Source organism: Periplaneta americana, chromosome 17 (assembly GCF_040183065.1).
Source record: "Periplaneta americana isolate PAMFEO1 chromosome 17, P.americana_PAMFEO1_priV1, whole genome shotgun sequence".
NCBI classification, from domain to species: Eukaryota; Metazoa; Arthropoda; class Insecta; order Blattodea; family Blattidae; genus Periplaneta; species Periplaneta americana.
In genome coordinates, this window is record NC_091133.1 from 70528822 (window position 1) to 70555144 (window position 26323).

At 34.7% G+C, this 26323-nt stretch overlaps 1 protein-coding gene across 1 annotated transcript in view; it reads right to left on the reverse strand.

Moving 5' to 3' along the window:
* Positions 1 to 415: 415 nt before the first annotated feature.
* Positions 416 to 26323, reverse strand: part of LOC138693473 (thrombospondin type-1 domain-containing protein 4-like) — a 603922-nt gene continuing 578014 nt past the window's right edge. The window contains exons 3-14 of the mRNA XM_069817459.1: positions 21735 to 21901; positions 20090 to 20243; positions 16273 to 16342; positions 12676 to 12875; positions 10944 to 11073; positions 7953 to 8193; positions 5572 to 5751; positions 4570 to 4728; positions 4303 to 4482; positions 2949 to 3096; positions 1719 to 1814; positions 416 to 839 (exon numbers count right to left, since the gene is read on the reverse strand). Coding sequence (XP_069673560.1) covers positions 727 to 839; positions 1719 to 1814; positions 2949 to 3096; positions 4303 to 4482; positions 4570 to 4728; positions 5572 to 5751; positions 7953 to 8193; positions 10944 to 11073; positions 12676 to 12875; positions 16273 to 16342; positions 20090 to 20243; positions 21735 to 21901 — 1838 coding nt within the window. The 3' untranslated portion in view covers positions 416 to 726. The remainder of the gene's footprint in view (positions 840 to 1718; positions 1815 to 2948; positions 3097 to 4302; positions 4483 to 4569; positions 4729 to 5571; positions 5752 to 7952; positions 8194 to 10943; positions 11074 to 12675; positions 12876 to 16272; positions 16343 to 20089; positions 20244 to 21734; positions 21902 to 26323) is intronic.

Sequence of the window (26323 nt, forward strand, 5' to 3'; positions counted from 1 at the left end):
CAACAACAACAAAAATATTGGGTGTAAAAATTAAATAGAAGTGCGATGTATAGATCCTATCAATGAGATAGAAATGTGGTGCAAAGTTTATATGTTTTAATTTTCTCTCTTAACTTGTTTTAAGTTCAACAGGCAAGTCTAAGAGGAAGTCCTTACAATGTGCATGTTGCAAAATTCCTCATGTGGTGGCGATGTTGATGGAAGACTGTGTGGAGTTGAAAACCATGAGAAAAAAATTTGAATTAGGATTTCAAACCGAGGAAAGCAAACATTCTATTTGGTTAACAGTTCTTATTTGATGGAAGTATTTGTGAATGTACACTAATGCACACTGGCCCTCCTCCAATCCTGAAATTGAAGAAAGATGGTTACCTCTATCATTTGTTCACATTAGAATAAAACTTATGGGAGATGTTTACCAAGAAGAGTTGGGAGCAATAAAATTTGATACGATACTGTTACAGATACTGAATTTAAAATTGCAACAATGAACTAGAAAGCACCGACTTCAGATTCTCTAATCTGTGCTATAAATGTCTGCATCTAACAAATATGTTCCTTAAAGGAATGGGTGAGTCTACAGCTATGAGCTTAACTTAAAAGAATCATCATGGCAAGAATGGCAGTAGGAAGTGTGGTATCTGGGAGTGGTAAATTACTGTATGTCTTCAAGAATATAATTATATCGTAACTTAGTTAAAAATGTGACCTGTTTGAATGGGATGTCTACGACTTCTTGTGACAGGAATGACAGCAAGAGCTGCGGTAATACTTATATTTGCAAAGTCGTGCTTGCACTACCAGATGGCAGTTGCGGAACTTGTCCACACAGTCGCTGCCTGAAACAAAACAGAAATACAACACTGTAAAGGTCATATCTGTATATTAAAAGGTTATCATATTTCCTTTTTTATTTCCAAACATTTTCCGAAAAAAAAAAATCAATTGTACAGAGTGATTCATATAAAATTCATGATTTACTTTATTCATTCATCTCAACAAGAACTTTTCGCAATGTTTAATTTTCCCTTCAAATTACGCGGGAGGCTTTGGAGTTCTATTCATATATCCCGCGAGAACTTTAGGAGTGTATATCACGAGAGGGTGCAGCTGTTTCGCAACTTGCAACTGTCTGTTTGCCATTTTCATTGAAGATGGAGTACAATACTGGATAACAAATTCGGTCATAGGAAAGCAAAGGGCATATCAGGGGGAATTTGGTGTTCATGATCGTTCAGACAGGAACACAATACTGGTACTAGCATTGGTACGCAAATTGAAAACAATTGTACATTTTGTGAGTGAAACCTGCAAGCACGTTCGTCTACATGCCAGCAGTTGCTATGGACATTCAGGAGCGACTCCATTATAGTTTGATGATGATGATGATGACGATGATGATGATGATAATGATGATCATGATGATGATCATGATGATGATGAGCCAGAAACAACTCTGTACTGGTACATTATTTGCACGTTGTCATCTAAATCTGGCTAGCTTTTTTCGTGCTGCAGATTTCAAAATTGGACTTCTTGCTGTATTTATTTTCAGAAAAAACTGTATCAAAAATTTTTATAGCACCCGATTTAAAATTCACTGTCTTCAGCTACGTTAAAACTCATGATGCTATTACTACTTACGATGACTACCTAAGGTACATTAAATAGACCTATGTAGGTACTAAAAATGGACTAAATTTAACTGGTTTATTTACCTTTATGTGTTGCTTCATCATGATCATTGGCGGGTGCCTGATCTCCAACACTCTTGCTTAATTCAGGATCACTGTCCGGTTTAGACTGAGAGTGACCTGTAGAAATAAGAAGGTCTTTATGTTTCTTTAATTTATTCAACCTTAATATAATAATTAATTTTAAATTATAAATAGGCCTATGACATAACACAGTATTTATTATTATGATTATTACGATTATGATGATGATTATGATATTATTATTATTATTATTATTATTATTATTATTATTATTATTATTATTATTATTATTATTATAGCTGCTACGTACTCTGGTACTCCTGCCTTCTTGGTTCACCTGTGGGGTTCAGACCTGTCTTCTGACAGATGACTAAATAACAACAACATTAGACTAAAAGGTTCAGCTACTGTTAAGCTAATCCTGCAAGTGAGTAACATATTTCTATTGTTTAACTATAACCTGCTAATCCTTCCCTTTGTCTGTGACCTCCGAAATATTTGTACAGTGGTTGTAAACACAACACTAGCACCACTGAATTCAGAGACATTCAAGTGATGGACGATTTATATTATATGTAGCAGTAATAAACAAATATATAGAAAATAATGGCACATTCACATGGAGATTTCACGCAGATATATCTTTAAAAAAATATAGAACTACAAAAACCAAGGAAACGAAGAGATGTCGATTATTTTAGGAAGAAATTGATTTCACATAGATTTTTCTCTAAAATGCATACCTGTTTTCGGAATTCGTCCTCATATTAGACAATTCCTATAAGTCAGTGGATCTTTCCATGAATGATACGTAACATTTATTGTATTCTAACTGGTCATCCCTGACAATCATCAGTGCAAAGTCGTGAAGTTGTCTGGCTGGACATCCTTATTTCGAATCACCAAGTAAAATGTACCAAAAGTGGCTTTGAAAATCAAAGGAGTTAAAAGTGAAAATGTTTTTCTCTTTCTCCTGCAAAATCTTTTTGTAAACACATAGTGAATTTTGAAGGTGCAGCGACGATATGTTACAATTAGGCAAAGTAATGAGAAAATCCGAAACAAATTTTAGCAGTAATTTCAATATTTTGTGGATTTGGGACATAGGGAAGAGCAGGACTGGCGCAGGTTAACTTTGGGTGCGCACTAGCATATCGAAATTCTCTGCTGGTGCTGCCCCTCTGCTCTTTACACAAAAATGTTTTTTGATAATAGAACTGTTCTCAGTACCTGAGTGACTGTGTGGACACTCATGAGTGTTGCACACTCGTCTGCTGGGTGGCCGCTTCTCCTCTGAACAGCCAACAGATAACTGTTGCTTCTCGTCCAAGCACTTCACTTCACGCTTCTGAACACCAGTGCCACATTCTCTAGAACACTAAGCAGAAAAAATGAAAGTTAGCAGTATTAAAGCTGCGTAGAATTAAATTATAACTTACCAATGTTTTGCTCTTTCTTTACTTATGTCTTTGCTAACACAATACAGAGGTTTTGGGATTTTATTAAATGTGCCCAGCAAAAAAAAAAAAAAAAAAAAAAAAAAAAAGACGATGATCGAACAGTGAAGAAGAATAGGAGGAAGAGTAAAAGAGAATAAATTTTGAACTAGAAACTATATTTCGAAATTCCAGAATGTAACGTCATCACAAAGAGTTCCTTTTTTGCTGATGAAGATAAGCCCAACCTTGGCTTTGTCGCATTTTTCACGAACATTTACAGATGGAAACCAAATATATGAGAAGCTTTTTTTCAAAACTTAACATGTCCAATATACGAAAATACACTTCAGAGGCCAAAAACTTACTTTTCTGCAATGAACAAAATATGTTCTATGGCGAAATATTAAGGATTATTTTTTTTTGCAATCCATTCGTGTAAATTTTTACCGAAGAAAAATCTTCGTTTATCACAGAGACTTATATATTCGATGGAGAAAGAACTCATGTTAAAAAATAATCAATTTGTTTGAAAGATAAGTCAAAAATGGTAATTTAAAATTCATAGAGAGAGCCAGCTGCCGCAATCAACATGTTAGTGATGCAACTCACAAGGCTTCTTCTCTTTCTTCCTCCTGCATTTGAGATAGGCCGATTATTCAGAAAAGATGAAGCACGGAAATTCTCCATTAGGCCTACTTGTGATGAATACAAAAATTTCACTATGTTACCAAAATTGGTTCTACCTTCTTTTGAACAAAAAATGGGGGATTATGAGGAATTGTTCGCCTTAAAACAAAGGTAGAGTCAACCTTCTACACGCTGTGAATTTACTATACCGGTACAACTCACTCACTCACTCACTCACTCACTCACTCACTCACTCACTCACTCACTCACTCACTCACTCACTCACTCACTCTCTCACACCAACAATGGCAAAAATCCAACATAATTTCTTCTCAGTACCGTAATTTAATATTTAAATAACAGTGTAGGGAGAACTACTGCATTGTATAAATTTCTGAACAAAATTAAGAACATTAGCTAATGGTTAAGATGATATTAAATAATTGATTGTAGATACATCTCTTCTGCATTTCTCATGTGTTAAGGGTAAAACTAACAAAGATACTAGTGCATCTTACATGTGTCCAGTCAGTGAGGAACCATTCAGGACCACAGGGTTTCGCCTCACATGGTCGTTCAGTCTCTGGTTTCAATGAACTTGGACAGTTCATGTCGAGAGCTACTCTATACTGGCCTCGGAGAAATGTGGCACAGATGACATCCCTGGTCTGGCGCCCATATCCGCAATTGGAAGAACACTGCAACAAAAAATATAATTTTTTCATTAGTAGGCAAGCAAGTGTTTTGAATTGCAGTATGACAACAAAACTACACAATAAACGTACATGTCCCCACGGTCCAGTAAACCACTTCCCACTGCATTGCTTGTCACTAGAACAGGCTCGACTCTCATCAGGCTTAGAGTTGATGTCACAAGAATCCATCGCTGGTCCTGAGCAGTGAACCTTTCGAGTCTGGACTCCTGTTCCACAGTCTTCGGAGCACTGAAATAAATACATTGAACTACTTAATACAATTTTATTAGATTTTCAAACTTTTTTGGGTATTCTGAAATGGCAACAAATATGTGAATTTCAACTTACTAAATCTTTAGTCGACCTACAAATATCTCTCAATCTGTTACCAGAGCTACTCATGCCAATTTTCTTTACTAGAATTTCGACTTTCAAAGTCTGCCAGTATTCTGAAATGGCAACAAATATGTGAATTTCGACTTACCGGTACTAAATCCTTAGTCGACCTACAAATATCTCTCAATCTGTTACCAGAAATACTCATGCCAATTTGTTTTACTAGAATTTCGACTTTCAAAGTTTGTCAGTATTCTGAAATGGCAACAAATATGTGAATTTCAACTTATAACCTTTAGTTGATCTACAAATTTTAATGCAAGACAGGTCTATACAGATCACAAAGTTTTGCAATACTTCTGTAACACAATATACTTCATTCAAATAACTAATATCATATGTTATATACATCTAAAAACATAAAATTTGAGTTTAAGGAAGCCAAGTGACTGAGACCCGGCCTCATTTGCCTCAGCCAATCAGCTGCCACTGCTGGATGGTCAAGCACTTCTTCCTCATAACGATGACTCAGTTTACGCGGAAGGAAGTAGCATAAGTGCCCGTAACTTGTTGCATCGATGTATGATCTACCTGATCTCAAATTATAAATAGATTTCTCTGTACTAATTATATTTCTAGTCGACTTCGTTAATATGTTGCTATAGCAACACATACAGCTTGTCGATATAGGCTACTCAGTATATTGGTACAGTCAGACAGGAAAGTTTATCGCAATTAATGTACTGTACAACTTACATGCTGGGTCCACTCCGTGAAGAACCAAGATCCGTGCACGCCAGTGGAACAGTAACCCATGTCACACGGTTCTTCCAGTGCAGGTTTCTCGTCTTGTGGACAGTCATCAGCATCGACATTGCCAGGTCCCACACATTTCACTGTCCGGGAACGCACGCCTTGTCCACAAGCTACGGAACACTGTTTCAGAAATAAATAAGTATAAGGAAATTGCAGTGGACACTGAACATTATTACGTAAAAACACCGTACACTAAAATGTCAAAGTAGGGAAATATTCCATATTTAATTTTCTTCCTTTCGATCATTTAACCTTGTACACTTAGGGATATACAAAACTACTACGTCTATAGACTCAAATTGACCGTCAAACAGTAACTTACAGCTAATGCCAAAATTTTATGGTTATAAGTGAAATTAAAAAAATATTATTTTCTCTACTTCATCCAAATATAAAAATCAGAAAAGTGGTTTGTACCAAATATTACAAGTATATACAGAATGAATTTAAATACTATTATAGTCACAATCATGCCATGGTATGAAAGAAAAATTTCACAACCTCGAGCGGGAATCGAACCTGCGACTTCCTGTTCCATCAACGGACGTGTATACGTCACCAAACATCGTAATGATGAAGATTATATATACAGAATGATTCAAAAGTCCGGCGACATGGACAAATTCCGTTATTAGTGCAGATACCGAAAAATGATGATGATTGTGTGTATGCCATCAAATGAAAGTTATATGAGTGCAATACACCGGAGATTATGGGTCTAAAATGCCGTGTATTAGCTCGCGCTCTACAGGGTTGCTCCCTCCCACATTCTTCAGATCAAGTGTGGCGCGACCGCTCTGTACTTGTTATAGGTATAATAAGAAGCAAATGATATATTGAGAATCATTCAAAATGAGTATTCTGAAACAGAGGCAAAAGAGCGAACGAATACTCTCGCTCATATTTTTGTAGCTCTTACAGTATTGCGGACAATTTGTAACTACATAAACACATATTCGTTGTTTGATGCTAGGGAAAATTATTGTTTTACCTACTTTATTTGTTTATAATTTGTATAGAAATTCAAAATTTTATTGTAGAAAATGTGATGTATTATATAATTCTTAAAAAGGACTGTCTTACAAGAGAAAAGGGACTGGAAAGGAAATGATGAGAAGAACTGGAAGGAGGAAGAAAGGAACTGAAAGGAGAAAACGAACTGGAAGGAGAATGATGGAAAAACTGGAAGGAGGAAGACAAGAACTGGGAGGAGGAGAAAAAGAAGGACTCGAAGGCGAATGACAGAAAGAACTGAAATGAGGAAGAAAATAAGTGTGAGGAGAAGAAATGGACTAGAAGGGTAATGATGATAAGAACTGGAAAGAGGAAGACAAGAACTGGGAGGAGAAGAAAAAGGAGGGTTGGAGGCGAATGATGAAAAGAACTGGGAGGAAAAGAAAGAGGACTGGAAGGGGAATGATGAAAAGAACTCAAAGGAGGAAGAAAAGAACTGGAAGGAGAAGGAAATGAAGAACCGGAAGGGTAATGATGAAAAGAACTAAAAGAAGGAAAACACGAACAGAGGAGGAGAAAAAGGACTGGAAGATTAATTATGAAAAGAACTGGAAGAAGAAAAGAAAGGACTGGGAGGGGAAGGAAAAGGACTGGAAGGAGAATGATTAAAAAAAGAACTGGATGGAGGAAGACAAGAACTGGGAGGAGGAAAAGGACTGGAAGACGAGAGAGAAGGGAAAGAAGGACCGGAAGGGTAATGATGAAAAGAACTGGAAGGAGAAAGAAAATAAATGGGAGGGGGAAAAGAAGGACTAGAAGGGGAATAAGATAATTGGAAAGGAGGGAAAAAGAAGTACTGCGAAAAACGGGAAGAGCAAAATTGGAAAGAGGAGAAGAGAAAGGAGAAGAAAGAGGATAAGGGAAGGACATGAAAAAAGATGAACAGAACGAGAATGAGAAGAAGTATAAGTTTATGATTATGACATTATTGTTTATTATTATTATTATTATTATTATTATTATTATTATTATTATTATTATTATTATTATTATTATTATGACAATGATCGTCAATAGGAGTAAAAGGAGGTCAGGGAGGAGGTGTGTCATGTGGTGACGAGGGAAAGAAGAGAAAGAAACGAAAGGAGGGGTGGAAGAGGACAAGAAAACAGAATGCAGAAGGAAGATGTAAATGAGAAGGATAATTTAACAGTAAATATATAATGAAAAAGGGGAAGGGAATACGAAGAACATAGTGAAAAGCAGCTACATTTGTTGACGGATATTAAACGATAACAGCACAGTGACTGGAAGCGTGCAAACAGAGCCACAATATTTATTAGGATCCCTCTGTCACTCGTGCTCACCTTTCCCCACTGACTGGCCTGCCATTTAGACTTCCACGGCTCTTCCTGCTGCTGTGGCGCGTGTTGGGTGCAGGGCGGCAGCACACACTTCTGCGTCCGAGGCAGGACAGGAGTGAGGCATGCTCCTTCCGCCACCTTCATAGTCAGTGTGGGGCTGATCTCTTGCTTGCACATCACTTCACGCTGCTGAGTGCCTTCTCCACATGTCACAGAACACTCACCCCATTCACCGCTCACCCATCTGCAAAGGCCACAAGCAAGCTTGGTTTTTCATGGTGTAAGAATTTCAAACAGAGGTCTGGCTAGAAGCATGTTTGAAACTAAAATGTGTTAAGAAAGTCTGAAAAAGTAAAATGCTTTAAAATTAGAACTCTGATTCTTCAAATTACTATGAGAGAGCGTCAAAAGTAACCTTAATAATTGTTTTATTAATTGATATGTACAATAAGACTACAAACACTTCATTACTTTTCAACGTAGTCCCCAGTGGCGTAGCATGAAATTTTGAGCAGGGGAAGCTAACTCAAGTTGTCTTCCATGCAATATGAGAAAACGTATTACAAAAATACAGTCTTAAAATAAATAGTAGTCAATGTCAAGTCAGCAGTCGAAGATTGGTTGGAACATCGTAAGTAACACCGATAAGGCATGACCTCAAAATAATGATATGTAGTAAAATATGATTTCACGGTTACACATATCTCTTAACAAATAGACACGTATACGTAGGCCTATAACATCAGCTCACTCCCTGTCATACTTAGAGAAATCACAATATCAGTATCATTACGTAAGTATGCGTCTGTCTTTTGGTTGTGTCCTTCATTGACAGCAAGGGAGTCGGTCATTTCTTTTTTAAATCACACTTTTGTTCGTAAGTCAGTCTTGATAATACAATTGTCCTAAAAAATTCAATTAAATTAGTGTCAGAAACTGTTATTTCGCTCATTATTTATTATATCAGCCACAATGCATACTAACACTTCAACTGAACACAACTGACGAAAAGGGATAACTCGGAAACTACTTATTTTAAATGTTAAAGCTAGCTTCTTGCGAGCCTTGCGACTAGGGTAGTTTAGTTAGAAAGGGATGGAAAATCTGAGGGGTGGATTACACAGAAGAAACCAGTCTGTTTGGAAGCTGGTGTGTGTAGGCTTCTTGTTTACTGCTGCATCACTAATCATCCTGAGCTGCAGCATCACAATATTTAACGCGTAAATATAAACTCTATTAAAATTAATAAATAATTTTGTCCATAAACTGCAGGTTTATTATGAAATTATTATTAAGTGGGGAATGAGTGATGGAACGGAGAAAAATTCTCTCCGGCGCCGGGATTTGAACCCGGGTTTTCAGTTCTACGAGCTGATGCTTTATCCACTAAGCCACGCCGGATACAACCCCGACGCCGGTTAGACATCTATGACGTAGTGGAGAGGGCGGCCACTAGAGGGAACCCAAGAGATGGAGCTTAATCTGAGACGATTCTAACCGGCGTCGGGGTTGTATCCGGCGTGGCTTAGTGGATAAAGCATCAGCACGTAGAGCTGAAAACCCGGGTTCAAATCGCGGCGCCGGAGAGAATTTTTCTCCGTTCCATCACTCATTCATCATATGATAACGCAGAATACTCGTATATATTAAGTGGGGAAGCTAAGCTTTTTAGCTTACATTGACGCTACGCCACTGGTAGTCCCCACTAAGTTCAATGTAAGTTTTACTGTTATACTTTGTTGAAAAGTGATGAGGTGTTTGAGTCTTATTGTACATATTCAATTAATAAAAAAATTATTAAGGTTACTTTTTGACTCTCCCTCGTACTTTAAATGTACAGTATAATAATATATTATTCTAAGTTTTGCGATTAATAATTTATTTATTTTGCTATTAATTGTAACATAAAATATAAATAAACAGAAAAACTTTAGCTCGCCCCTGAAAGAGTAGAACTCGTGCTCAGGGAGGATTCCTGAATTGAAATTAAGAAGTATATAATACAATTTGTCTTATGCCTACTACGCAGTAAGAACATATAAATTTAAATTTACAATTTTTCAATTTTTATAAAATCCATACATAACTTTTTAAATTTAATACTAGAACTATTAGAATTGTCAAGATTGGGATATTTAAATATAAATTCTTCGGCCTAAATCACTACTATGATTAAATACTGTAGCAGTGTTGCATTTTGGTTCAAACAATCTTAAAGAATTCATACCTTTTGTTTCATAACTATGCGAATACAATTAAAAATTATTTCGATTTTTATGTATGAATATTATTAATACAATATAATAAATCTGTCTTATTTTAAGAACATTAAAATCTAAAAACAATTTTTGAGATGGAAAATCAATAAGTTTATGAAGAGATATTTTAATTATTTTATTCTGTAATAAATAAAGTGGATTAAAATTGGATTTAAATAAGCTACCCCATTCTACAATTCCATACATAATTACCGATTGAAATAAAGTTAAGTATATTGTGCGTAATAAAATTATTGACAAGTAATTCCTCAATAAAACAAAATAATATATTATTTTACGTAATTTATTACAAAGGTAATTAATGTGTTGGTTCCATTTTAAATGATTATCAAAAATTATGCCATAATAATAATAATAATAATAATAATAATAATAATAATAATAATAATAATAATAATAATAATAATAATAATAATAATTTAATAGTACTTACTTTCACACACTGAGCTAATATCAGTAGAGATACAAGATTATGTATGTTTATCTTTTTATTTTATTAGGAATATTCCATTATATAATGGCGACAGCAGAAGCAGATATGTTTATATACTACATTAAAATATTGAAATACATGGTTCCAATGTTTCCTTTTCTTATAGCGATAACAGAATACGCTTCGAAGTGACTTATGAATTTCATGGAAGTGGCCAAAAATTAAACACTATTATGTTGCTGCTGAATGCAAAGTAGTAAGATATTCGGTAATCAAACTTACTGTGCTGGACAAGGTTTGATGTTACAGCGAACTGTCTGTGGATGTGGTCGCTCCTGAAGAGAACATCGCTTGTCTAATACTATTTGCTGGTTGTGTTCCTTCACGCATCTCACCAGGGTCAATTGCGAACCTAGAAGCATTGAAAATATCTCAATCATTGTAGAAAACAATTCAAATTAAAAATAATCGAATTAATATATTAAACAGAAGAGGAGTGTAATATCGCTCTGAAGAATTAAGTACAGTGTGTTCCAGAAACGCCATCCATTTCTTCAAGTTATATTGTAGTATTCTCACATGGCTCACGTGTCATGTTGGAAGCATTTTGAAGGAGTGTCAAGCGTGATGAAAGTTATATTCAATTATAGTATATTTTCTTTTAGTATTTTTCCTAATCAACAAATAAACTTTTCATCGCAGATTATAAAATTTTATTTAAAGTTTTCAATCATATGATTTATCATTTTTGTTGCAAATTATTATTTGCTAATACACATTACTGAAAGGAAATGTATGAACGTTTTCGCCTTTATGGCATCATCAGATATTTAAATGTTTTAACGATATCTAAACGTAAGTCCAATATAGAATGTGTTCACTGTGATGAATTTGTATATGATATAACAATAAAATTTAATTAAAATCATGAGTTATATGTAATACATATCTAATATAGTTGTAAGAGATGTTTATTTTAATTCATTTGCATATAGATTTACTAACTTGCCGAAAATGTACGTAATTTAATATATAAAATACATAGAACTCATGTTACAATGTTGTGTGTTTGTTAAATAGCACTGTTAAATATACAAAATTGATAAAAGATATAAAAAATTGTTATCTCTATGTATATATGATACTATTTGACGTAAATTTAATGAAAAAACATTACTGACGTTATGATTGATATTTACGATTTATCTGAAAACCAAAATGAACTGTAAAATTTTCATCGTAGATCTGATTCAAGGGTCCATTTCTCCCCTCAGTTTTACACAAATTTTCCTACAACACATTCCATAAAAAATCAGTTTTTCAATGTAGCTATTTTGGTAATGATACAGCAATGCACACAATGTACATAACATGTACGCACAGCCGGAAAAAAGAAACTGATTTCAATGTCACAAATGGTCACTAAAACTCGACCTTGAACGGCGCACATGTAACCACCACCTACCACACATTCCATGACAAAGATTGTTTGTACGGCCTTGCACAGCAGTGTACAAATGCGGACAAATAAGGATACAACGTGTCCGTAGTTTGAGGTATTCTGTTGGCGAACAACTACAACGTCTATATTCAAAGCTGAAGATCGGATTTAAAATTCGAGAATAATACAAGGATCAATAAATTTCCGGACTGCTCTGAATAATAGAACATAGGACATACGAAACGGAGAAGTTACACTATCTAGAACCAGAGAAACGCCTGGAATCTATACTAAATGTATCACTTGAGAGGCAGAGAAGAAGACAAGCCATAAGGCGTATATGGAGAGATTCAAGGAAACATTGCAATAGTTCTTTGACATGTTTGCACAAAATCACGTGTCGAAGCTCAGTTATTAAATACAATCTGATACTGTTTGATAGGATGACTCAACAGGCATGGAAGCAATGATCTTCAGTGATACGCGCATGTATGTTTAACGTACTGTACAATAAATACAAGTGAAGTCCGGAAATATATTGATTGCATCTTGTATCTGTACAAGTTTACTCACCTCCTCCACACGTTTTAGTGCATTCCGTAAATCCGGTTACTTTCCATACGAATTTTCGTTTCCGCCCTTTACTTCTTGAAGGTTTCTGAGCTTCGTCTCCGACAGGTGTAACATTCTGGTGACTGGGATGATGGACTGCCCGTCCTTGTGATTCAGTACCTTGGACTCCACTACCATAGGGATACAGCGGGTTATCAGATCTGTAAGAGATTAAATTTCTCGGATCAGCAGCGAATATGAGAAAATGTTGGCACCAGATTTCACATATTATTCGTTTACTACACTATATGCATTAGTATTCTGATGAATTATTGTTATGATATTGTAAAAAGTTTGAAGTTTTTAAATTAGCAGTTAAGAGGTCAGAACCAAAATGTACAAAGCGAGAAAATAATAGCATACCTTAATGGTGGGCGGAACACACCGTAAGAAAACAAGAAGCTAATTGGAAGATCGTTGTGTTTTGAAGTGTGGGTTTGAATATTTGATATATTTCGATCTACGGAAACAGATTATCTGGTTTGAAATTCTTTACGTTTGGAAGGAAATACAGATGGACGAAAAGTGGTACATACTTTCAAGGAAAAGGAAAAGTGATAAATATGTACAGCTGTCAAAAAAAAAAAAGTGGCCGCACTCGTGAACAGCGAATATTTTCAAAGTCCACTTCGGGTCGCGGCGATGTTACACGATGCATGTACTTGTACAAGTAGTTCCGGAACTATGAAAGTGTTCCATATCTACGCCTCGTGGACCAGTGGTAGAGTGCTTGTTTAATGATTCAAAGGTCGTGGGTTCGGGCCTTCTTCAAGTTTTCATTTTATTTTTTAATCTTTCTTTAGCGATGTAAATGATATTCAAATTATCATTTATATCCAGTTATCGTTCTTTATGGATATCACGTTATTTATATTTTGTTATCATTCTTTAGAGATATGAACAAAATTCAGGTCATCATTTGTATTCTATTATCGTATTATAACGATATCAATAATAATTATTATTGTATTTCCAATGGGGGTTAGCCGTATTTTACATATGTATGTTAGAGCTATAGTTTTATACACAAAAAAGATAAGCATAAAGAGAAATGGAAAAGAAAATTAAATTAGCTTACGCGATGTAAACAAAACATAAATAATCCGTAAATTAGGCATTGCGATTGCAAAACAAATATCAGGTATCAATTTGTAACATACAAAAACATTAACAACACACATACGTAACACTTCTATAACACAAATATGCAGCTTTCCGTACCATACATCATAAATTAATACACAATAGTCAAACAAACACAATCAAACCATAATTACGACATTGCGACGACATCAAGCATCACATAACTGACTCACATACATAACAAATCAAGCATCCGTTACAACACATACACTTCAACATAGTAACCACACTTTTAAAAGTTACAAATTTGGCTCCAAGAAGAATAAATAGGACACTGTTACTAATTACTATTCTTCTACAATTTCTTAAATACATCTGTAATAAATCTGTGAAATTCCGATATGAATAATATTCACGTTTTTTATATTGTTATCGTTCTTTAGCGATTTAAATAATATTCAAGTTATCATTTATATTCTGTTTTCCTTCATTAGCATTATAAAACAATATTCAAGTTATTTATATTGTTATTGTTCTTTCGCAATATATTAATTAAACAAACCGATATTTATCATTTATATTCTGTTATCGTTCTTTAGTGAGACTGTATAAATAATATTCAAGTTATTTATATTGTAATCGTTCTTTAGCGATATAAATAACAAATTTAATATTAGGTTTGGAAAAATCCAGTTGCATAATACTGGTATTAGTTTTTCTTTTTGTATTATTACATACAATTGAACCACAATAAAATGAAAAGGAGTAACGAGGAATTGAACCTGAGACGTTGACATCTAAATTCCGACGTTCGTCCGCTGAGCTACGAGAGCAAAAGTGTGGAAACATTTTTGGAAAAATTGGCCCAATCACACTCTAAGATCTGATGATTCGTAGAAGCTAGTCCAGGATGCGGGGGGCAAAGGCTAATTGAGATTTCCCGGTCTCTGACCGGGTCAAACATCCTGATAGAATTAATATTTAACCCTTGCCGTGACTTTCGGTGAAGTCCGGAGGGCCCAATTAGTCAAATCCACTCTCCTCATCTCCACGCTTGGGCCCCTTGGAATTTAATAAAATGCGAAAGAGATTGTGGTGTGCGGAAAGCAACGGGATGTTACCGCATTTAGGCCTATCCTTCCTAAGAAAACTGCAAACATGAACAAAGGAAGCTTTTAATAGAAGAAGAAGGATCTTCTGCGGACCTCTGGAAAAAGAACTAAGGAAGAGACTAGTGAAGTGCTTTGTGTGGAGTGTGGCATTGTATGGGGAAGGAACATGGACATTACGACGAAATGAAGAGAAACGAATTGAAGCATTTGAAATGTGGATGTGGAGAAGAACGGTGCGTGTAAAGTGGACAGGCAGAATAAGAAATAAAATTGTGTTTGAAAAAGTGAGTGAAGAAAGAATGATGCTGAAACTGATTAGAAAGAGAAAAAGGAATTGGTTGGGTCTCTGGTTGAAAAGAATAATGGACGACATTAGGATATGTGGATCATATGCGGAGACTAAGAGGAAGGCAGAAAATAGGAAAGATTCGAGATTGCTGGGTTTGCAGTTAAAGACCTGCCCATGGACAGAACATTTATGTGTGTATGTTCAGAATGCCTGGAATATCGTGTCTAAGAACAGTCGCTATTTGCAAAGACTAGTCAATTCCATGCCCACTCGACTGCAAGATGATCGAGATAAGAGGAAGATAGACTAAATATTGAATTATGGCTTTTTGTTTTGTTTTTTGAACGCTTAATTGTTTGAATATTTTAAGGCCGACGCCAGTAAATTTGTTATGTTTATGCCACGAAAGATATTTTATTGAGAATAAAATCTTTTTTCTTTCCATTTGCAGCCACAATATCATAATGATAATGATAAAGTCATGTCATAATATATTAATGAACCTGATGTTAATTGCTAAAATAATCATAAAAGAAAAAGGAGCCATTATGTCTAGTTTGTCTCTCTCAAAAACAGAACAAAAAAGAACATAAAAAGCACGAGGTTGTAGTCGAACGCAGGACCTCAGGAATAAGACGCCTGAATGCTACCATTATGCTATCGAATAACACACAGTATACTTCAATTATAACTGTAGATATCAGGCAACGTGGTCCAACAACATGTAACATCGCCTGTCTCCGAATTGTAGCGAAGATACCCGAAGGGAACTTTGATACAGGAGAGCGGCCACTTTTTCTTTTGACAGCTGTACATCGTGGAGCCAGAATTTGGATAGAACTATGAAGTAGCAAGAACTGGAGGTGGATGACGCACAGGAATTGAAATTGAGAAAGACGAGGCAGCGTTCAAGCCGTATGAAGCTTTCTAATTGCCAGCTTCTACACTTTCATTTTATTAAAGAGGAGATTGTAAGCATATAAGCACATTATATATATATATATATATATATATATATATATATATATATATATATCTGTGTGTGTGTGTGTGTGTGCGTAACTATAATCTTACTTTCTGGTGTCGAGTCCATCAATTCCAGGTCCAGTATTGAAGTCTTGGTCATCTGTCGGATTATTCAGACCTTAAAAGATAAATACAATTACATATTAGAAATACAATTGATTTATTATAATTAGGGAGCGGATTTTGATGAAAAGTCATCACCTTATTTTTCACATTAGGACGATGCCTATTAATATTTCTATTTCCAAGTGAATATCAACATAAAAAGTAATTTCTTATATTGCATTTTTTGACGTTTTTGAACTAATAGGTCATTTTATATTTTTTCGACATTTTTTGGTCATTTTTAATACTTTGAAGAACTTTTAGATCATTTGGAATGCATTTTACTTTCTTCTTTACTGATAGGTGTGTTAAATCATTTTTTAACCAAATAGGTCAATAGTAATTACCTACTTAATAAGTGAATAACAGTGAAGTTTTAGTTATATAGTTTGGAAATCCATCTCTCATTCCACTGAAGGCTTCACTTTACACAACGGAAGTAATATAAAATGCTTGACAGCAGCTTAGTTTAAATGAGGACTTTGACCGCTACTGTTCTTTTGTCGGTACGAAGGTGTCTTTAGAATTTATGTTTTGAAAGGAGGAAACTTTCACCATGTCCTGGACAGGACTTTGTGTCCTCAACATGGTTCGGAAGGGATGTCTACTGTACTAGACAGTATTTTTAACACAAAGATTACAAGAATGCACGCTGCGCCCACAATTTGTTTTGTCATTCACACTCCCTCATCTGGAAGATATCGTAGCAAAAGTGAAGCGCGGAAGGAGGAGGAGGAGAATGAAGGCACTGTCATGGACCACCTCTGATTGAAACACATTGTAAACTCTCATTAAAATCTATAGTGTTCCCTTAAAACCTTCATTTTGTTGCATGTTCTTTTCCTTTATCTTAGCTAAATTCCAGGAAGTTGCCTCCTCTCTCCGAGATTTGCAGGGCTGTCATTGAAACAAGGTGACTAATTTTTAAGAAGTTGTGGTGCGAGTAGTGTGAATAATATTTAAATGTCATTTTCTTTTAATTTCATGTCATTTTTCCATTAGTTTAAGAGCATTTTAATGATGATATTCAGTAGATTTTTAGGTCATCAACATCCACCCCCTAATTATAACATACCGCACATCATTGAGAAAAAATTTGAAATATTGTAATGACAGAAGTTCATGTAATTTACACTTTATATTATGATAAATAATGTTTTATGGACAACTGACTCAGCTCCGATTGGCTACCAGTATGAATCACTTGCTGGCATGAGAGCGATCAGCTTACAAAAAAGAAAAGTTGTCGGAGGGTGGGGCGGAGCACACTATTACTCTTTAAGAAAATGAAAATTTTGTACCCGTCTTCACTGATTTAAACACTGGCGAGGTCGATGTATTTTAACAAGGATAAAACCACATAATTCTGAACATATTCTCATGATATACTAGCTATTTATATATTATAATCGCTTTTCACATTACTTTGCCTTTTTTTCCAAGAAACTCAGTGTTTAAAATTGATAGGAACATTAAAAAAACTTCAGTGGAATCCTAACTATTTTACACACTAAAAATACTATTAAAGCAAATCGTTCGAGAAGAAAATATTTCATGGTCCACTACTACAAAGGTGATCTTTGCAATTATATGTGTAAAACAAGGTATAATTTATTGGGCCTAAAATAGTGACCTGGTCATGCGATATATTTCCTTTTAGTTACGTCGTATTTGTGAGCTGGAAGGAAACGTGGCTGTTTATGTAAGACATGTGCAGAAAGAATATGATTTCAACACTGAAGTATACTGTTCCAGTAAGTAAAATACACTGAAAAAACGCAGTGTCTCAATAGTGAAGTGAGTCTGAGAGTTTGTAGCGATGCAAGAGCGAAGAATTACAAATTTATTAATTGTTTTACCAAGTCTGTTACATAAATAAGAAATATGTTTATCCCACTTTAAATGCTGGTCAATAATAATTCCTAAGTACTTCACTTGCGTAGTTCCCTTCAGAATAGAACATTTGCAATCATCATTAATTGAATTATTACATTTAATTTATTACAAGATTTTAATTGTTGTAAACCACTTGCGTTTAAGAAAAATGGTAATATAACTGTTTTATACAGTAAATTCTAACTTCAGTTATTTTGAAGCAGACTGGATGACAAAAGTTTCTCAACCGAATAATGACGGTCATTTCCCATATTTATTCTGCGTTTAATTTCCTCTCGAGTGTCATTTATATTCTGTTATTGTTGCTTCAAAGTATTTGAATTTTTCCACCTTTTCAAAGGATAAAAATTCTTACCTAATACTCTGTGGATTTTCTCCTAACACATTCACGTCATCCGCATAAACAAGTAGCTGATGTAAACCATTAAATTCCAAATCTTTGTTATCCTGAACTTTCCTAATGGCATATTCTAGAGCAAAGTTAAAAAGTAAATGTGATAGTGAATCTCCTTGCTTTAGCCCGCATTGAATTGGGAAAGCGTCAGACAGATACTGGCCTATACGGACTCTGCTGTACATTTAATTGAGATAGATTTTAATTAATCGAACTAGTTTCTTGGGACTGCATAATTCAATAAGAATATTATATAAAACTTCTTATACGAGTCATATGTTTTTTGAAATATAGGAATAACTGATGTACTCTGTGCACTTAGGCTATACTTCCATTTTTTTCTCCAATATCTGTCGAATTAAAAAAATCTGATTAATGATCGATCTATTATGCCTAAAACCACAATGATGATAGCCAATAATTTAATCTACATATAAAGTTAATCTTCTCAAAAGAATATTGGACAACATTTTTTACGACGTCAACGAAAGTGATATTCCTCGAAAGTTACTGCAGTTAGTCTTTTCCCCCTTCTTAAACATATGGGCTCCTTCCATTTTCTGGCACAATTTCCTTCTGCAAAATAGCAAGTACAAGCTTATATTTGTTACTTTAACATAAATAAGAATCAGCAATAAAGTAATCAGGGAAGGCAAAAGATAGTTTACTGTATAAATTAATGAAATAAACACTATGTTATATCTTCCGAATAACCGAAAATGTGATTAGTTCAGTGTACAAGTTTGAAAATCTGTTGTACACTGTACGAGATGCCACCGCCAGATTGCATCTGTGTGCAATGGTGTCTAGTTGACAATAGCCTATATGCAAAAATTAGTATGCTAGAGGCTGTGCTTCAAGATGGATATAAGTAAAGTTGAACATTAGTCATACGTGAAAACTGCAGTTCTTCGTGGCAGACATGCTCGTAAGTGTCATTCGGAGCTACGAGAAGCATTGGTTGGTAGTGCGTTGGAACATCCTCCCTACTCGCCTGATCTTAGTCCATGCGGCTTTCAACTCATTCCGCAGTTGAACAAGCCGCTGCATGGGAAGCGGTTTACAAACAGGGAGGACTCTTAACAGTGTTTCGACAAGAGATGGTACACATAGACGAATCGCACACAACCGATGGTATTCAACACCTGCATCATTGTTGGCAAATATATGTGGAAGCCTTAGGAGATTGTTTTGAAGGGTGTTAGCTGTGAGTAATGTACTTTGTTTTCTTTTGTGCATAATAAAACAATGATTTATATTTACGCATCTTTCAATTTCCCTTACCCATTGCCTCCTGTACCTGAACCAGTTTGGTACTAGCATTGCGAAATATATTCCAGTGACCTTCAATCGCATATAGTGAATTTTGCAGCTTTATTGACGATATAATATAGTTGCCATGGCTTATGAAATGACCATCGTATTATACAATTCCGTCACGGAATGAAATGTGATAAAAGTGACAACTACCTGGTGGAACTAAGAGGGGCGGTGCTATGATACCGTTGTCGTTAGCATTTCGAGGAATTGGTGGAACTGCCATCATAGCTGGAGTGACATCGCCAGGCTTCATTGGAAGCATGTACTCATACTTGATGCCTGGATTGGGCTGTTGATAAATAACCTGAAAAATTAAGCATTCTGTGTTATTCTCATAGTTGTCTGAGATATTAAGTCTCTCTGAATGCAAACTGAAAATGGTGCGTAGTCAAAGAAATAGGAAGGACACAGTTCTAAATAGCGACTTCTTAAAAAATGACATTGTTTACGCTTGAAAGCGTTGACAAATTTGTTCTTAAAACTCTACAGCTTGTATGAATTTCATTATAATATAGGTTTTTCCATTTCGCAACCTCTTCATGTGTTAAATAAACTGAATTTAATAATAATAATAATAATAATAATAATAATAATAATAATAATAATAATAATAATAATAATAACTTAAATATTTACTGTAGAAAAATACTTTACTTTATCACAGATAATGCCACAAGGGGTTTTGATTTTACCAATAAATTTACGAGAACCTCAGCTGTGAGTTAATTAAACTTCACATAATGAACTCTCCTACCATTTAGGGTCAACTAAATGAAATACAACTTTTATAGTCGATAGAGAAGACAGGGAAGACTATGAAAATGTCATCGCTGGAATAACAACTTAAGTAGAATTAAGCTGTTGTTGCACCCAGCGCCTCAAATAAATTTACAGACTACCATTTAGGAAAACATATGATGTTCAAATCTTGCCAGTAGTTATATCGGCAATATTACTATTCAGGGAGTTGTTAGATGTGTGGATATCTGTAACAATACGTTTATGGCAATGCAGAAGTCTGTGCAACATCGTCTGAAGGCTCTTTAGCGAAATTTATGAGTTATAGACAAGAAGCACAATAATATATTTCACTGAACTTCACTGTGATTTATTGATACCCGTAAAATGCCACAAGATCTAGGTAATAATAATAATAGCCTAATAATAATAATAATAATAATAATAATAATAATAATAATAATAATAATAATAATGTTAATTAAAAAGTAAATCCATGGCGCTACAGCCCATGAAGGACCAAGACCGACAAGCCGGCTGCTGGCCTCACGCCCACATGCCGAAGCAGAGGTGGACGATCATCCAACCAGAATGGAGGTATCGTGTGGTTAGCACGATGATCCCCCAGTCATTATAGCTGGTTTGCGAAACCGGATTTTCGCTACCTATCGTAGCTCCCCAAATGCATCACGGTCCCATACACTGGTCGATATTTCATGAGAAAATTTCTTCCCCCATGGGGATTCGAACTAGTGCGCATTCCGTAACGCGAGTCCTAGGCAGGATGCCTTAGACCACGATAGCCACGGTGCGGGACAATAATGTTAATTACTTGAAATATACGCGAAGTCTCACTTATTACATACAGTTTTGAATAAAATTATTAATGAAATGTGGACTATAATGATGTAAATATTTAGCATTTAATATTCGTACATAGGGTGCATGGTTTAAATACCCAAAAGCCTTGCCCTCTTTGAAAGCCTACGATTTTAAATGAGTCGCAATATCTGCAACTGGAGAGTAAAATGTAATGATCTCGACCTTGCATGCTTACCATGAGGTCAACAGGCTCGAGCAGCGGTCCAGGCGACTCGATGAGCTCGCCGTTGCTGGCATCCTGGCGTCGATACGTGAAGCGGGTCCCCACGGCCTCGTACTCGCCCGACCAGTTGATGGCCCAATTGCCGTTGATTACGTATTCACCGTCGGAACGCCGCAGAGCTGCAAAACACAAAATGATGCATACAGTATAATGATACTCTACTGCAAATGGTGGCTGACAATTCCACATTAACACAAAACATAAACACTTAATAATTTAAATAAATTCTTTGTCATTCTTGTCATCATTACAATCCATTTTAGCAGTTTTTCATAGGCTAAAAAATGAATTACTGAGGCTGTATAGAAATAGCATGCATGAACACGAACACTGTTGTTTTGGTTCTAAACTTGGGTTCTTCAAAACAAGAGATGAAAAAGACTGAAAATCACTAAAATGAGATTTTTTAGATAGCAATGGGTTTCAGAAGGGTAATTATTAAATATGAAGTTGACCAGAACAAATTAAAAGAAAAGAATACCGTTGAAGATACAAACATAGGTGTAACCAGGAGTTAAATTATCTTAGGTTCCAAGCTGATACCTTATCTCAAAGTATCAGCAAATTGAAGTACTAACTTATAAATTGCAATTGTTCAATTTAATGAAGTTAATGAGCTTACGTAGGGCTATAATTATTGACAATCATTCAAAATGGAATAATCATATTCATTATATTTGTAACAAATTACGTAAAACAATATATTACTTTGTTGTTCTAAGAAATAGTTTGTCAACTGACTGTTTACGTACAATTTATTTAGTATTATTTCAATCTCTATTTATGTATTGTATTACAGGATTGTGTGGAACTTATAAATCAAACCTTTATCCGTTAATGTTACTACAAAAAGTATGAAAATTTGTTTAAAAAAAAGTAGAAAGATTACTCAACTGATCTGTTGTTTAAACATTTCAAAGTTTTCAACATGAAACAAATTTATTATTTTATTAAAATATTTCACAAAAATCTTAATAATTTTGAAATTTATATACATAAATACAGAACCAAAATATAAATTTTCTGCGTTTATTTGAACCTGAACGTAAAACCAATGCAGCTTTTTATCATAGCATGAGTCAAAGTCTTAGATTATTAAACAAATTTTATTGTAATAACATTTTAACCACTAACCCTCTCCAAGTTAATAATAAAATAAAAAAGTGTATTGAATTTATAAAACAGTTATATTACCGGTTGTTCTATATGGTTGTGAAACTTGGACTCTCACTTTGAGAGAGGAACATAGGTTAAGGGTGTTTGAGAATAAGGCACTTAGGAAAATATTTGGGGCTAAGAGGGATGAAGTTACAGGAGAATGGAGAAAGTTACACAACACAGAACTGCACGCATTGTATTCTTCACCTGACATAATTAGGAACATTAAATCCCTCGTAGTTGATACAGCGTCGTTAAATAACCAAGTAAAAAAACGAAAAAAAAATCCAGAAGTTTGAGATGGGCAGGGCATGTAGCACATATGGGCGAATCCAGAAATTCATATAGAGTGTTAGTTGGGAGGCCGGAGGGAAAAAGACCTTTGGAGAGACCGAGACGTAGGCTAGATGGGAAGATAATATTAAAATGGATTTGAGGGAGGTGGGATACGATGATAGAGACTGGAATAATCTTGCTCAGGATAGGGACCAATGACGGGCTTATGTGAGGGTGGCAATGAATCTCCGGGTTCCTTAAAAGCCAGTAAATATGTAAGTATTGGACTTATAGTTTAGGTTTAAAGTTATTCAACACTTTTTAATTTGTGATTTATTCACACTCAATTTTATTTTATTTGTATTGGTTTTACCCATCCAGGAGTGGGCTAGTTCGTATTATATTAACTTGTATTCGTTTGTAATTTACTAGCATTAAATAAATAAATAAATAAATAAATAAATAAATAAATAAATAAATAAATAAATAAATAAATAAATAAATAAATAAATAAATAAATAAATAAATAAATAAATAAATAAATAAATAAATAAATAAATCTTAATTTATTATAGCAAATATACAAGCAAAAGTGACGTATACTGTATGAACCAATAGAACTAAAAGAAACACTCTAGTATTATTTTGCGAAAAGGGCAGCTTACTAATCACCAGACGCTGTAAAACGGATAAAAAATATTTAAGGAAGTCTGAACGAGAAAGCACGTCTTTCATAGTGCTTGAAATCCGATCGGACGGTAAGAGCCTTAGCTTTAAGCAAGAGTCGCAACTTCAGGAAATGAGATAAACAAAGCTTAGACTTAAGAACATAACTTGAGAGGGATTCAGTAAAATCGGAAATACAGTGTAAACAAAGCACTTACAGGATTAATAGAATTACTAGAGGAAATGTTTAAGTACACCCCTTTCGGAAGAAGAAATTACAACCACACTAAAAAAAATGTATGAGGCCGGAATAAGCCATTTAGCCTATATTCTCAATAAAATGACAATTATTATGATCATGCAAGACTCAATTTGTTCTAAAAAAATCTATATCTTATAATTGAACATGCTTTTTAATATTAACCCTTTCTAAGCTTAATTTGTTTTTGTGGAGAAACAAAAGAACAAAGCAATCCTCTTCCAAATAACAGCTGGCTGCGGCTGCTGCAATCTATCAGTAAAGAACGAAACTACTTCTGAGTATACGAAATGGAATCATCAGGCAAATCATATGAGTAAGAGATTACAGAAATGTTAGTGATTCCAAATGGACTCATTCGAGTGGAAAAGATTAATACTTTGTTGTACATAATTAGTTTTTTGTTGTTAATCCTTGATTTGGTGTTCAATATAAATTGTAATCAAAGGACTTGATGATGCCTTATACAAGGCGAAAACGTTTGTCCAAATAAACATAATATATAATATGAAGTGTAAGACTATTCTGTGTAATCACCCACTTTGAATGATAAGTATACGACAGAAATACCATTAAGATATGCATATTACACGTCAATGCACACATACAGTACATAGAGACTATGTATTGAAAACTCAAAGCAAACTTTTTGGTCTACAAGAGACTGCCCGGCACATAACTCACGAATGTCGTTCATTATGCCTCAGAATAGTAGGCTTTTATCAATTGCTTAGCATCATGAGCCAGAGACACAGAATACCGCCGGAAGGGAATGCGATTTAACTTCTAAATCCTATTAAGGGTTCAGAGCTGTCCAATTAACTCCTCCTTTTGATGCTATAATAGTGGTAAATAGAATAGGGTCACCGAAGCTGAAGTGTTCAGGTATGAATTAATAGGCCTATACCTCTGGAGATATTCCATTTCTACTTTTAAATAAGCTCACAGGATCAGTCCGAGATCGAATCCAGGATCTTTCTGTTTTGAGTTACTGGTTGCTGTGCGGTGGAGGACTGTTAAACTTTTACAAATGACAAATAAAAGAAAATTTCTTTATGTAGTGAGATGTTTAAACCACGGAGACTGTTCAGAATCATTGAAATGATGACATTGTTAACTAATATCGACAGACAAAAAGAAGGGAGAGAGACACAAATAGCGGAAGAGAGAGAGAGAGAGAGAGAGAGAGAGAGAGAGAGAGAAGATGAGTAGAAGGACGATACATATTACCCACTGAATGTGATACAAAACGACACTGAGAGAAAAGCCTGCGGAAGAGAGCTGTGGAGGAAAGATCCGACAGGACAAGAAAAAATAGAAAGATAGTGGAATAGGGAGAAAGAGAAAAACGAAAATAAAGAAACAAGAAATTAAGGGCCTAAGTGGCAAGAAAAGAGGAAAGTGAAAAACAGAAGGGGGAAATTCGGAAGAAAAATGAACGGAGGAAGAGGGGAATGTGAAATGAAAAGAAGTAGGGACGAGGGAAAATAAAAAAAAGGAAAAGAAAAAAAGAAGTCAAAATGAAAGCCGAAAGAAAAGAGAAAGACAGAAGAACGAAAGCACAAGAAAAATATAAAGAAAGATAAAGCAAGGGAGAAAGAAAAGAGAAAGAAAAAGAAAGTAAAATGGAGGGACAAATAAAAGAGAAAGGAAAATAAAGCTAAATGAAAGAGAAAGAAAAAGGGTGGCATAAAGAAAGAGAAAGATAGCAAAAGAAAGGTACAAAGAAGCAGAAAGAAAAGAAAAGAAAAGAGAAGCATAAAGAAAGAGAAAAACAGGAAATCGGAGGCACAAAGAAAGCAGAAAGAAAAGAAAAGGAAGATTCAAAAAAGAGGAAAAGAAGGAAAAAAGAAGGCAAAAAGAGAAATAAAAAATAAGGCATAAAGAAAGAGAAAGATAGCACAAGGCATAAAGAAAGCAGAAATAAAGGAAATGCGAAGCACAAAGAAAGAGAAAGAAAAGAAAAGGGAAATCCAAAAAAGAGAAAAAGAAAGGAAAAAGGAAGGCAAAAAAGAGAAAGCCAGAGAAAGGCATAAAGAAAGAGAAAAAAACACAAGGAAGGTATAAAGAAAGCAGAAAGGAATGAAATGGGAAGCACAAAGAGAAAGAAAAGAAAAGGCAAATACAAAAGAGAAAGAAAGAAAAAGGAAGTGAAAAAGAGGAAGAAAAAGAAAGGCATAAA